Source organism: Panthera onca, chromosome C1, assembly GCF_046562875.1.
Source record: "Panthera onca isolate mPanOnc1 chromosome C1, mPanOnc1 haplotype 2, whole genome shotgun sequence".
In the NCBI taxonomy this organism is placed as follows: domain Eukaryota; kingdom Metazoa; phylum Chordata; class Mammalia; order Carnivora; family Felidae; genus Panthera; species Panthera onca.
The window spans coordinates 32799685-32813763 of NC_138346.1; the positions used below are offsets into that span (position 1 = coordinate 32799685).

General features: G+C 36.2%; 1 protein-coding gene across 4 annotated transcripts in view; it reads right to left on the bottom strand.

The window, feature by feature from the left end:
- The window catches only part of CYP20A1 (cytochrome P450 family 20 subfamily A member 1), a 79571-nt gene that overhangs the window by 22933 nt on the left and 42559 nt on the right, over positions 1-14079 (bottom strand). For all 4 annotated transcript variants that reach the window (XM_060623017.3, XM_060623018.3, XM_060623019.3 and 1 more), the window contains 4 exons: positions 11394-11509; positions 10297-10351; positions 7259-7379; positions 1189-1300 (listed from right to left, as the gene is read on the bottom strand). In XM_060623017.3, coding sequence (XP_060479000.1) covers positions 1189-1300; positions 7259-7379; positions 10297-10351; positions 11394-11509 — 404 coding nt within the window. The remainder of the gene's footprint in view (positions 1-1188; positions 1301-7258; positions 7380-10296; positions 10352-11393; positions 11510-14079) is intronic.

Genomic DNA, 14079 nt, shown 5'->3' on the forward strand with positions numbered 1-14079 from the left:
ATAATGATATAGTATGTCATATAAGAAATGTGTAAAAAGTTCATAAATCCTGAAGTGGTAAGGATATGGAGAGAAAAAGCATTCTCATACACTGTTGCTAAAAATATAAACTGTTTTTTAGAGGGCAACTTAAATTTAATATACATAAGCAGTTTGACCCCAAAACTCTTATTTCTAAGGCTCTCTCTACTCAATACCTATACAAGTATACAGTCTGTAATAACAAAACAAATGATGTCAATCTAAATTTCAACCAATGGAGACTGCTTAAATAAACTACACAACACACTCATACAATGGAATACTCTATATCCATTAAAAGTAATGAGTTGGATCTGTATTAAATACCAGTTGTACTAATAGTCATGATACACTTAAAGAAGCAAATTAATGAAGGATATATGAAAAACAACCTTTCACATATAAATTCAGTTTTTAAAATACATACATATGGGGCGCCTGGGTGGCTCAGTCGGTTAAGCGTCCGACTTCGGCTCAGGTCATGATCTCGCGGTTCGTGAGTTCAAGCCCTGCGTTGGGCTCTGTGCTGACAGCTCAGAGCCTGGAGCCTGTTTCATATTCTGTGTCTCCCTCTCTCTCTCTGACCCTCCCCCGTTCATGCTCTGTCTCTCTCTGTCTCAAAAATAAATAAACGTTAAAAAAAAATTAAAAAAATAAAATAAAATACATACATATATGTATATTACACACACAGAGTAATATACATACATAGAAAAAGATCTACAAAAATACTTTAGTATTAATGGTAGCACACATGAGGAAGGAAGCCTTTCTATTATTTAGACTTTAAAACAGCATATGTTATTATCATTTAAAATAACTGTGTCCTTCATTTATTTTATTTAAGTTTATTTATTTTGAGAGAGTGAGAGTGAGTGAGCACAAGTGGGGGAAGAGCAGAGAGTAGGACAGAGAGAAAGAATCCCAAGCACGGTTAACACTGTGAGTGCAGAGCCCAACATGGGACTTGAACCCACGAACCATGAGATCATGACCTGAACCAAAGTCAGACACTTAACCAACTGAGCCACCCAGGTACCCCGTGTCTTTGATTTAATAACAGGTATAATTTATTGGACATTTTAGACAATACAATTTAAAAATACACACTAAAAGAGTTGAAAAGAACAACTAGATGAGTTAGTAAGTATAACAAATATTTCCTACCTCTCTAGGAATAATAAATTTGTCAACCTTTCCTTCAATATCTTGAAGCCGGGCAGAAACTGGAGTCAGTTTGGCAGTCCGAACTGTTTCACAAAGTACTTGCCGACAATATCTGTTTAAAAAAAACATTTTTACAGATTTTTACTCTGGGAGAGGCAGTTTGAAATGTACATACATTTTAAAATGTCATTCAACAACTTTAATAATCTTCCTAATTTGAAATAGTCACATCATAATTCTAATGTGGTTTTTTTTTTTTAATTTTTTTTTTTAACGTTTATTTATTTTTGAGACAGAGAGAGACAGAGCATGAACGGGGGAGGGTCACAGAGAGAGGGAGACACAGAATCTGAAACAGGCTCCAGGCTCTGAGCTGTCGGCACAGAGCACGACGCGGGGCTCGAACTCACGGACCGCGAGATCGTGACCTGAGCTGAAGTCGGACGCTTAACCGACCAAGCCACCCAGGCGCCCCAATTCTAATGTGTTTTAAAATAAGTTATGTATTAGAGGTATATAAAGTCCAGGTAGGTATAAATTTAAACAAATGAAAACAACTTTAAAAGTACCAGAAGAAAACTCAAAACAGTTATTTTTATATTTGAGTGCAAAAATCCTTTATTTTTAAAATAAAATAAAAATAAAAATATTGACACGACAGAAATCATAAAGAAAAATACAAATAATCCAAGTATGAAAATGTAACATATTTGCAATTGTAAGTACAACTGAAAAACAACTAGGAAAAATATTATCACAGTGCGTAACAGCTCTTTAAAAATCCATAATTGGGGCGCCTGGGTGGCGCAGTCGGTTAAGCGTCCGACTTCAGCCAGGTCACGATCTCCCGGTCTGTGATTTCGAGCCCCGCGTCAGGCTCTGGGCTGATGGCTCGGAGCCTGGAGCCTGTTTCCGATTCTGTGTCTCCCTCTCTCTCTGCCCCTCCCCCGTTCATGCTCTGTCTCTCTCTGTCCCAAAAATAAATAAAAAACGTTGAAAAAAAAAATTAAAAAAAATAAAAATAAAAATCCATAATTATTGGGGTGTCTAGGTGGCTCACTCAGTTAAGTGTCCGATGCCTGACTTCAGCTGGAGTCATGATCTCATTGTCATGAGATAGAGCCCCAAGTGGGGCTCTGCACTGGGCATGGAGCCTGCTTGAGATTCTTTCTCTCCCTCTGCCCCACCCCAGCTCGTGCTCGCTCGCTCTCTATCTCTTTCTCCCTAAAAAATAAACAAAAATTTATAAAATAAAAATAAAAATAAAAATAGATAATGAAAATCATCAAACACCCTGACGGAAATATGGACAAACATAAAAAAGTAATTCACATACAACAAAATACAAATGTCCTGCAAACATATGAAGTGATACTCAACCTCTTTAATGGTGGAAAAATTGCCAATTATAGCAAATTAAAAAAAGTTTTTAACGTTTATTCATTTTCGAGACACAGAGACAGAGCATGAGTGGGGGAGGGGTAGAGAGAGAGAGAGAGAGAGGGAGACACAGAATCCAAAGCAGGCTCCAGGCTTTGGGCTGCCAGCACAGAGCCTGATGTGGGGCTCGAACTCACAGACCGTGAGATCATGACCTGAGCCAAAGCCGGACGCTTAACCAACTGAGCCACCCAGGCACCCCTATAGCAACTTTTTTCTTACTTGACAGATCAGCAAAGATGAAATAGAATGACATTAGACAATACTAATAAAAAATGGGGAAAAGAGGGGTGTCTGGGTGGCTCAGTGGGTTGACTTTCGCTCAGGTCATGATCTCAGGGTTCATGAGTTCAAGCCCCATATCAGGCTCACAACTATCAGTGCAGAGCTGCTCAGGATCATCTTTCTTCCTCTCTCTCTCTGCCCCTCCCCAGCTTGCGCTCTCTCTCAAAAATAAATATGTTTTTTAAATGGGGAAAAGACATTTATATCCAGTTGTTGGAAATATAAATTGGTACACCCTTTCTGAAGGATAATTTGGCAATGTATAAAAATATTTTTTTATTTTATTATTTTTTTATTTTTTTATTTTTTTTTATTTTTTAATATATGAAATTTACTGTCAAATTGGTTTCCATACAACACCCAGTGCTCATCCCAAAAGGTGCCCTCCTCAATACCCATCACCCACCCTGCCCTCCCTCCCACCCCCCATCAACCCGCAGTTTGTTCTCAGTTTTTAACAGTCTCTTATGCTTTGTCTCTCTCCCACTCTAACCTCTTTTTTTTTTTTTTTTTTTTTCCTTCCCCTCCCCCATGGGTTTCTGTTACGTTTCTCAGGATCCACATAAGAGTGAAACCATATGGTATCTGTCTTTCTCTGTATGGCTTATTTCACTTAGCATAACACTCTCCAGTTCCATCCATGTTGCTACAAAAGGCCATATTTCATTTTTTCTCAGGCAATGTATAAAAATATTAAGTGTACAACACAATTAGAATAAAAGCTAAAATGTATTGAAATGTTATCATAAGCCAGTTCTATTAAATATTCTCTATGCACTATCTCACTTAATCCTTATTTAAACCTCATGGATGCTATTATTATTTTAATTTTACAGATTTTTAGAAATGAGGCAATTTTTTTTAAATTTTTTTCGATTTTTTTTTATTGAGAGAGAGAGAGAGAGACAGAGTGCAAGGGAGGGGCAGAGAGAGAGAGGGAGACACAGAATGCAAAGCAGGCTCCAGGCTCTGAGCTGTCAGCAAAGAGCGCAATGTGGGGCTGGAACCCATAAACCACAAGATCATGACCTGAGCCAAAGTCGGATGCCCAACAGACTGAGCCACCCAGGCGACCCATAAAATGAGGCAATTATTTAAGATCAACACAGCAGGGAAGTGGTGTCAACAGAATTCAAACCTAGGTCTGTCTTAGTCCACACCCCCTTATCGTAAATACTAAGTTACTGTATATATCCTTCAATAATAATCTCACTTCTAGGACTTTATTAATAGAAACAATTGGAAATATTAACAAAAATACAAGTGTAGGAAAGTTGGCTGTTTATAATATCTAAAAACAACAAAAACAAAGGAGGCAAATCCTTCCTTTCCTCTTTGAACAAGTATTTATTAGGTACCTACTACATTAGAAGCACCATGTTAGATACTGAACTACAACAGTGAACAAGACAGATACCCACAAAGGGACTCAAAGTCTAGTTGGTAGGGAAAGAGAAGGTGGTAGGGACATCAAGGATGACAATTTAAAAAGCATACTAATGGTTATGATAAAGGAAGTTCAGGGATTTGGGTAACACATGGCATAGCAGGAGCACCTAACTAAAGAAAGGACTTTGCAGAGAAATAAGCATTTTAGGCTGAGACCTGCTGGGGAAAAAAAAAAAAAAAAAAAAAAAAAGGCGTTAGCTAGAAGACAAAGGAAGAGAGAATCTAGACAAAAGAGTAGTCTGCAAAAGCCAGAAGATAAGAAAGACTACTGCAGCTTTGCAGAAACAAAAGAATTTTAGTATATCTAAATCCTAGATATGAAAAGGTACAAATAAAAAGAGAAAAGATGGGAGAAGAATACAAAGCCCAGCTCTTGGAATGCCTCATAAGCTACACTGGTGAGTTTAAATGTTATCTTAGGGGCAACCAGAAGTCACTGAAGGCTTTTAAATTAGGGAGTCATCTGCCCAGATGCTGACTCCCTAGGTATAGAAAAATCACTAGCACAGTAATTCTCAACATTAGAATTATCTGAGGAGCTTTTGAAAACTGATGCCTGGAGATTGTTGGTATGGAATTGGTCCTAGGTTATCTGTATGTTTAAAGCACCCAGTGTTTACAGTGTGTAGTCACAGCCTCCAGTAGCAATTTGGAAAATGGACTGGAGGGGACCAAGATCCAAGGCTGTTGAAATATCCCACGCAAGTTGATGGTGGTCTGAATAGAGTGGGGGCGATGAAAAGAATTAAAATCAAACTTCCAACTATAATGTGTTTGGAAAGTACAAACAACAAACCTAATAACTGATTGGATGTGGTGGAGTTATACATATATAAAAACAGTCCATAAAATATTTAGAGAAAAAATTAAATTTACAGAAGATTTATATTTTTATATTTTAAAATATTTTGAAATTTTTTATTTTAAATATATATGTATATATGCACAGAAAAAGCTGGAAAAATAGTAAAAATAGTTAACAATTGTTATCTCTTAAGGGTACACTTACAAAAAACCTTCACCTTCTACTTCATACACTTCTGTATTATAAAAACTTCAAAAGACAATTATGTATTACTTTCAAAATGAAAGGTTATGAGGAGCCTAGATGGCTCAGTAAGTTAAGTGTGTGACTTCAGCTCAGGTCATGATCTCATGGTTCGTGAGTTCGAGCCCCACATTGGGCTCTGGGCCGACAGCTCAGAGCCTGGAGCCTCCTTTGGATTCTGGGTCTCCCCCTCTCTCTGCCCCTTCTCCCCTTACACTCTCTCTCTTACTCCCTCAGAAATAAATAAACATTAAAAAATTTAAAAAAATAAAATGAAAGGGTTAAATTTAAGGTAATGAATAAAACTTCCAACATTTTGAGGAATTTCTAAGATAAGTCTCCCTATCTTCTTTTCTATAGTTAAAAGAGATAAATACAAAGGTAGGGTTGGTCACCTGCTATCCAGACTCAGACTTCAACACCTCAAGCAGTCACAGTTGTTATTAAAAAAAAATCTTTTTAGGGGCGCGTGGGTGGCTCAGTCAGTTGAGCGACCGACTTTGGCTCAGGTCATGATCTCACAGTTCATGAGTTCGAGCCCGCGTTGGGCTCTATGCTGACAGCTCAGAGCCTGGAGACTGCTTCTGTTTCTGTGTCTCCCTCTCTCTCTGCCCCTAACCCACTCACATTCTGTCTCTGTCTCTCTCAAAAATAAATAAACATTAAAAAAATTTTTTTTAATCTTTTTAATTAAGGTATTATTTACATATAAAAATTCATCTATCTCACCTGTACAATTTAATGAACTTTAGTCATTGTGTATAACTGTCTAACCACAACCACAAGCAAAATACAGAACAGTTCCCTCACCCTAAACACTTTTCTCATTCTCCCTCCTAGTTGATCCCCTCCCTATTCCTGGCCCCAGACAACCACTGATCTACTTTCTATCACTACAGTTTTTTTCCTTTTCCTAGAATTTCACCTTAATGAAATCATATTGTATGCACATTGTATGTGTTTGACTTCTTTCACTTAATAGAATGACATTTATCCACATTGTTGTATATATAGTATCATATTTTTTTTTTACTACTTGGTAATATTTCAAGATAACACAATTTGTCTATTCACCAGTTGATCAACATCTGGACTGCTTCTACTTTTTGCTATCATGAATAATATTGCTGTTAAATTGGCATAAAGTTCTCTGTGTGGACATATTTTTTCATTTCTCTTGGGTAAATGCCTTGGAGAATTTTGGGGCTATATGGTTAAGTGTATGTTTAACTGCCACATTGTTTTCCAACAGGACTGTACCATTTTGCATTCCCATCACTAAGGTTCCACTTATTTGAACATCAATGATACTATTTTATACAGTTTAATGTAAAGGTTTCCCAGAACTACCTTATGGTTTTTATTTTTGTTTTATTTAAGAGAGAGAGTGTGAGCGGGGGAGAGAGACAAAGGGAAAGAAAGAGAATCACAAGTGGGCTCCACACCGAGTGTTGAGCCAAAATCAAAAGTTGGATGCTCGACTGAGCCACCCAGGCACCCCTATCTTATGATTTTAAAGAGCAAATTAAATTATCTAAGTCCTATAAAAATATATACCTTTCCCAGATATTATCATTAGCTTTAAATAAGCTGGTTAAACTTATTAGTGAGAATAAGAAGTTCGTGAGTTCAAGCTCTGCGTTGCCTTGTGCTGACAGCTCAGAGCCTGGAGCCTGCTTCAGATTCTGTGTCTCCCTCTCTCTGTGCCCCTTCTCAGCTTACACTCACACACTCTCTCTCTCAAAAATAATAAACATTAAAAAAATTAAAAAATTAAAAAAAAAAGATAGTTAAACCAATTCAAATTTACCTTTTAATCATCTCTTCTTCTTTTTATTGTATTCTTACCTGAGCTGCTCAATTTTCTCTGGAGTAATGGGATCCTTCCCCAAAACTTGGTCTATCTCTTCATAAAGTTTTTTCTGAACCTCTTCAGAGGTGGTTAAAAAACAGATTGCCCAGGTGCACACTAAGTAAAAATTTATATTAATAACAATGAAAATAGCTAACTCATAGTTTGGGTACTATTATTATTTTGTTCCTGTATTTTCCTTTTTTTCTGATAGGCAAGATACCTAAATGCTACCAAAAAATAAAACAAGATTATTCACAGGATTTGTACTTCATTGAACAGAACACAAATATTTATAGAACATTCCTAAAGAGATAGTACAATCTGGAAAATTTCTTTCTTAAAAACTGGCAAGTAACTGAAGCCAAAAATGCATTTTAACTTAAGTAAAAATAGTAATGATAATAAATAAACTTCACATCTGAAGGAGTGTTAAATGCTGACAACTGTAACGGACTGTCTGGTTCATCCAATTTTGTGTAATAAAAATACTGATTTATCAGTTCACTCAGGAACCCTAATGAAATGATTCATACAAATCAAAGTAGCAGGAGATTTACCTATAAATCAATACTCTAAATTTTTACTTGTAATGGTAGATACAATGGCTCAAGAATTGGTACCAGTTATTGCTTAGGACAGTGGTTGGTTCTCAAGGTTCTCAAAAACCGCCTGGGAATTGATTGATAGCACAACCCCACATTTCGCAGATTCTGATTCAACAGGTTTAGGAGAGTCCACACATCTATACTTCCAACAAATAACAATTATTTTGATGAACACCAAGATTGGAAGATTATTAAACTTATGGACTTATTTTTGCTTAAAATGGTTTATAGATTATTCACTGAGAAAATGAGAAGATAAGAAAATTACATGATGAACGTAAAACAGAGGTAATAAGAGTAGTTATATTTCCTTTAGAAATCCACTGGGATTGCAAACTATTCAGAGAATGGAACCATTCAGATACATAGTACCTTTTGCCCTAGATTATGCTTGAGATGACTCTATCTATACTACTTTTTCTATGTCAAGTACTTTAAAAAATGCATTAAGTAGTTTCTACCTCCACTTATTAATTATCTCTTTCTTGAACTAAGGGCTGTCTTAAATTTGTTTCAAAGTTACTTTTTTTTAAATGTTTGCTTTATTCACATATTATTCAATTCCGATTCCTGGAAAGGACATAATTCACTTTCTAAGTGTTATTACCATTAAAATTTATAGCTGCCTGGTACTCAATTATTTTTTTTTTTACTCACATCCAGAGTTTATAAAAGGCACATGAGTAACTGCCTGTCCTTAGCTTTTTCCTACAAAAACTTCTTTATTAGGGTTTTTGAGTGAACTACAGAATTTGTATTTCACAAGTGACATGAAAACTTGTACAGACAGTGCATAATATGTACGCAATTTTACAATATATAGTAATATACAACACTAAAAGAGTACAAGGATATGCACACAGTAGGTACTCATATACCCCACCTTACTGTATCATCACTTAAAATATAATTATATAAGCTTAATAATCTCAAACATTGGTTCTTTTGTAGAACTCCATCAAAAAGTATGACTGAACACAACTTAAATGTAAGATTTTAAGTCACTGAATGTTCTTTAATTATGATACTGAACCAAAGACACAACTGTATATTTGAGAGATACCTAGGAGGTCATCTAGAGCTAAACTCTTATTTTAGAAAAGGGAAAAATGTAAAGCAAGTATCTTGCTCAAAGCTAATTAGTAGTAGAGGAAGGACTTTAAAGTTTCCTACTATCTTGACTCTCAAAAACTTTAGAGATACCTTAAAAAATAACCAACCCATGTGCAAAGAAACAGTGAGTGATAGGCTAAAATCCCCCCTAAAAACTGCAATACCATTAAAACATTAACTTGACTTTGGAAATGGTCACTTATTGTGTTCTGTATCCGGAGAACAACCAATTTAGATTTTTTTGAAGGTCTTTAGCAAAGATATATTTTAATATAGTAAATTTTTTTAATGTTTATTTTTAGTTTTGAGAGAAAGTGTGAGTAGAGAGAGAGAACTCATGAACAGAAGGGAAGAGAGAAAGGGAGAGGCAGGGAGGGGGGAGGGGCAGAGGATCCAAAGCAGGCTCCATGCTGAGGGCAGAGAGCCCCAGGGGGGCTCAGGATGTAGGGCTCAGGCTGGAACCCAGGAACCCTGAGATCATGGCCTGAGGTCAGATGCTTAACCGACTAAGCCACCCAGGTGCCCCTAATGCAGTAAATTTTTAAAACAAGTTAAGTACTTCTAAAAAAAGTTCAATACATTATTTTTGACACATTTGACCTAAATTCCACAACTCTAGATGTCAAAAATTTTATAAGGAAGAAAAATGTATGGGAAGTTTACATTTTGAATCATTGTTTTTAAACAAAGTTGTAAGTGAAATCCTTCAAATGAATAATTTTTTTTCTATTTCACACTGTTATTTTAGTATTTCCTTTAACATTTTATACTAGTATATTTTTTGAAACATACACAGATTTTTATAAACACCATATGAATTAATGTTACTCTGCTAAACTAAAATACAGTAAGGAAACATAGAAACATATCACACATTTTAGAATTTTAAGTAAAAATCACCTTCAATTCTACCAAGAGAGGAGTTCTTTTAAATTGTGATCTCTGTGGCCTATATCCTCTGTTGGTAGACCTTAATAAGAGCAAACTGGATTGGAGTCAAAGAGAAAAGCCGCAGCAGGAAATTGAAAATCTCACTGCTCTGGTTGGAAAGTGTCAATAGCAGTTCATTTTAAAGGCACTAACTAGAATTCACAATCCATAAACTGTGTCAAGAAATTTATGGCAATGTTCAGAGGTGGCATAGAGCACCTGGGGTTAAAAAAAAAAAAAAAGGCAGCTGTGTGAATCAAGCCTTTTAAACAAGAATAAAGAAGAAAAGAGGAAATTATAAAGAAGTCTTGCAAACAATGTTTCTTTTGTTTTATCCCTATGTATTTTATAATATCTCTCAAAAAAAATCAGTTTATACTTACATTTTGCAGTTATTATGCAACTGGCCAGAGAAAATATCATACTGTCTTCAAGGATCTAGGAAAGAAAACTAAGTTTAGAAAGTGTAAAATGTTTAAGGTGGCCTCTATTAGATCCTATTAAAATAATGTGTAGTATAGAATTAGGGTCAAGGAAAGGAAAAAAAGTCTATTATTTCTTTACAATGTTTTCACTTAAAAAAAGTCTAATGTAAAAACCAATCTAAATACTGTATTGATTTTTTGATGCAATAAACATTTATCAGTAATATCACTGGCTCATGATATGCTTTTTGCAAATATCACTGGCTCAATCCTATCTTTCTGGCTTGGCCCGATGCAGCAGCAAAGCCTCAAGAACAATGGAGAAGAAGCTGCCATTGTCCTTGGAGCCTTATTCAATTTCTGCACCCATACACATACCCAGCAAACCATTCTATCTCTGAAATTTGCATGCATATTGTGGGCAGAAGATTCCTATAAAGAACAGGTGTGGACTCTTGTTCTTTGCCTGACAACATCACACAGTGGTATGCTGGGGGTAACAGAGGCACCCTGGGAACAAGCCAAGCTGCTATATCTAGTCATTTAGGTAGAGCAGCTTGGCTGATAAAGACTTCTATAAGTCCACGGGGGCACCTGTGTGGCTCAGTTGGTTGGGTATCCAACTTCAGCTCAGGTCATGACCTCACAGACCATGAGTTCGAGCCCCGCATCAGGCTATGTGCTGACAGCTCGTGGCCTGGAGCCTGATTTGGATTCTGTGTCTTCCTCTCTCTCTGCCCCTCCTCTACTTGTGCTCTTCTCTCTCTCTCAAAAATAAACTTAAAAAAAAAAAGACTTATACAAGTCCTCCTCTTTTATGATAGAAGAATTTTGATTCAGTATTTGCTTACTCAATATTAATTAATATACAGCTGATTCAAAGATCTAAATACCTGTACTAACATGAGACTAAAATACCTATACTATTTATAGATGATGTACAATAAAAGAGAAGCCACTAAATTTTAGGAGGGAATCTGGATTAAAGTGAATAAAAAACACACTATACATGTGTGATTATCATTTATTTGATAAACACTGAACAATTACATCACCTGCTGGTCATTGAGGTTCCCTTGTACTAAGGAGTCAATGAAAATATGTTGACTGAAGTTCCTTCCTTTTCGTTCTTTTATGATTTTCTTTAAGATATATTCCAGTTGCATAAGAGCTTAGAGAAGAAATCCAAAAAAAATTTAGAATATAAACATTTGTAAAGACTGAACATTTTTTAATATTTTTGTACACTGTTGCTATGTGCAGAACAAAGCTTGCAAAAGTAAAAGAGGTGTAACCGGCAATTTTTAAAAAGCTAATTTATGCTTAAATTCATGAACTTTCTTTTCCTTCTTTTTTGCTAAATTTTACATATAAAAAGCTGTTTAAAGCATGTAGGTACAATTTAAGGAATAATTATAAAGCAAACACCCATAACAGCACCACCTACATCAAGAAGTAGAACTAATACCAGCACCTGGGAGGCCTCCACACACATAAACCTCTCCTATGATATTACCTACTTTCCTTCTAAATTCTGTCTTTTTAACTCCATTCCTCTCCCACATCAGGCATTTAGGAACAGAAACAGATGTAAAATAATCAGAAAAGTAGATTTATGAAACCAGAAGGATACAGAATAAATAACTGATATCCAACAGTCAAAATTATCCCGAAGTCATTGCTCAGTCTCCATCTTACTTGACCCATCACAGGATTTGATGATGTTGATCACATAGCCTCCAGGTGTAAAATTTTCATTTGAATCTTGGGGTTCCAATGTTCTCCTGGACTCCATACTTACCCTACCTTGCTGCCTGCTCATTCTGTCTCCTTTTGTTGATTCCTTCTCTTGAATTTCTTAATGATATAATGTCCAAGGTCAGGACTGAGTTTTTGGACCTCTTCTCTTTTACTATTACATTCTTTACCTTGATGGTCACTAGTCTCAAGGCTTTAAATACAAGCTATTGACTGAACACTCCCAAATTTATATTTATAGTCAGGAACTCTTTCCCCTTAACTCCAGACTCACGTATCTAACAACCAACTTATTAACCTCTCCACTTAGATGTCTGAAGCATATTAAACATAACATATACACAAATGAACTCTTGATTTTTCTCCACCAAAACTCGATCGTCCTACAGTCTGCCCCCTCTCCTTCATTCTCCAACTACTTCATTCTCCAACTACTCAGGCCTAAAACCTTGGTGTCACCTTCTCTCTTATACCACACAACTAATCTGTCAGTTAATGTTGCTGTTCTATCTCCAAAATACAGAATTATTCTCCCTTACTATTTTTTTTAATTCTATATTTTCTGTTGCCTGCCACCTAGTCCAATCCACATTATTTCTCTTGCCTGTTTCATTGCAATAGCCCCTGAATTAGTCTCTGCTTCTGCTCTAGGTGCCTATAATCCATCACAGCAGCCAGAATGACCCTTTAAAAACATAACCCAGATTGGGGTGACTGGCTGGCTTAGGTGGTAGAGCATGCAACTCTTGATTTTAGAGTTATAAACTCAAGCTCCCCGTTGGATGTGGAGATTACTTAAAATAAAATCTTTGGGTGCCCCTGGGTGGCTCAGTTGGTTAACTGTCTGACTCTTAATTTCAGCTCAGGTCATAATCTCATGGTTCATGGGAATGAGCCTCACATTAGGCTCTGTGCTGACAGTGCAGAGCCTGCTTGGGATTCTCTCTCTTTCTCTCTCTCTCAAAATAAATAAACATTAAGAAATAGTAAAATAAAGTAAGATCTTCAATAAAATAAAATAAAATAAGATCTTTAAGGAAAAAAAGCAAACATAACTCAGATTATAACTGTTCAAAACCTTCCAGTGGCTTCCTATCTCATAGTAACAACCTAGTTTACAATGATCTATAACTCTGACAAAACCTGTCCCTCTCCCCAATCTTTCCGGTCTCATCTCCTTCTATTCCTTTTCTGACTGTCTCCTCTCCAGCCACAAAGTTCCCTGTACGCCAAATAAACCAGAATCCCACCTCAAGGACTTTGTAATTACTTTCCATCTACATGGAATCTCCTTCCTTTGGATATGGAGATATTCACATGATCTGCATTGCCTGGTTTCCAGTGTTAGCTCATAAGTTACCTAATCTCAGTGAGGCCTTTCCTAATAACTAACCCTATTCAAAATTGCAACCTTCTCATCCCTGGCACGCCCTATTCCCCCTCCTGATTTAATTGTCTCCATAGCACTTTTCATCTTTTAACACACTATTCGGTTTACTTATTTAAAATTATTGGGGGCGCCTGGGTGGCTCAGTCAGTTAAGCATCTGAACTTCAGTTCAAGTCATGACCTCACTCACGGTTCGTGAGTTCAAGCCCTGCATCGGGATCTGTGTTGACAGCGTGGAGCCTGCAGACTGGTTCAGATTCTGTGTCTCCCTCTCTCCCTGACCCTGCCCCGCTCTCTCTCAAAAATAAATAAACGTTAAAAGAAAAATTTTTTAAATACATAAAGTAAAATAAAATAAAATAAAGTAAAATAAAATAAAATGAAATAAAATAATTTGCTGCCTCTTCCCACTAGAATGTGGAGCCACAAGGACAGGAATTGTTTGTTCTGTTCATGGACATCTTTCCAGCACCAAAATCATACCAGAATATTACAGATACTCAGTAAATAGTTATAGAGTGACATGAATGTAACACATTAGTGATTAATATGAGAAATTATTAATACTGTACTGCAATGGTTCCCAACTTTGCT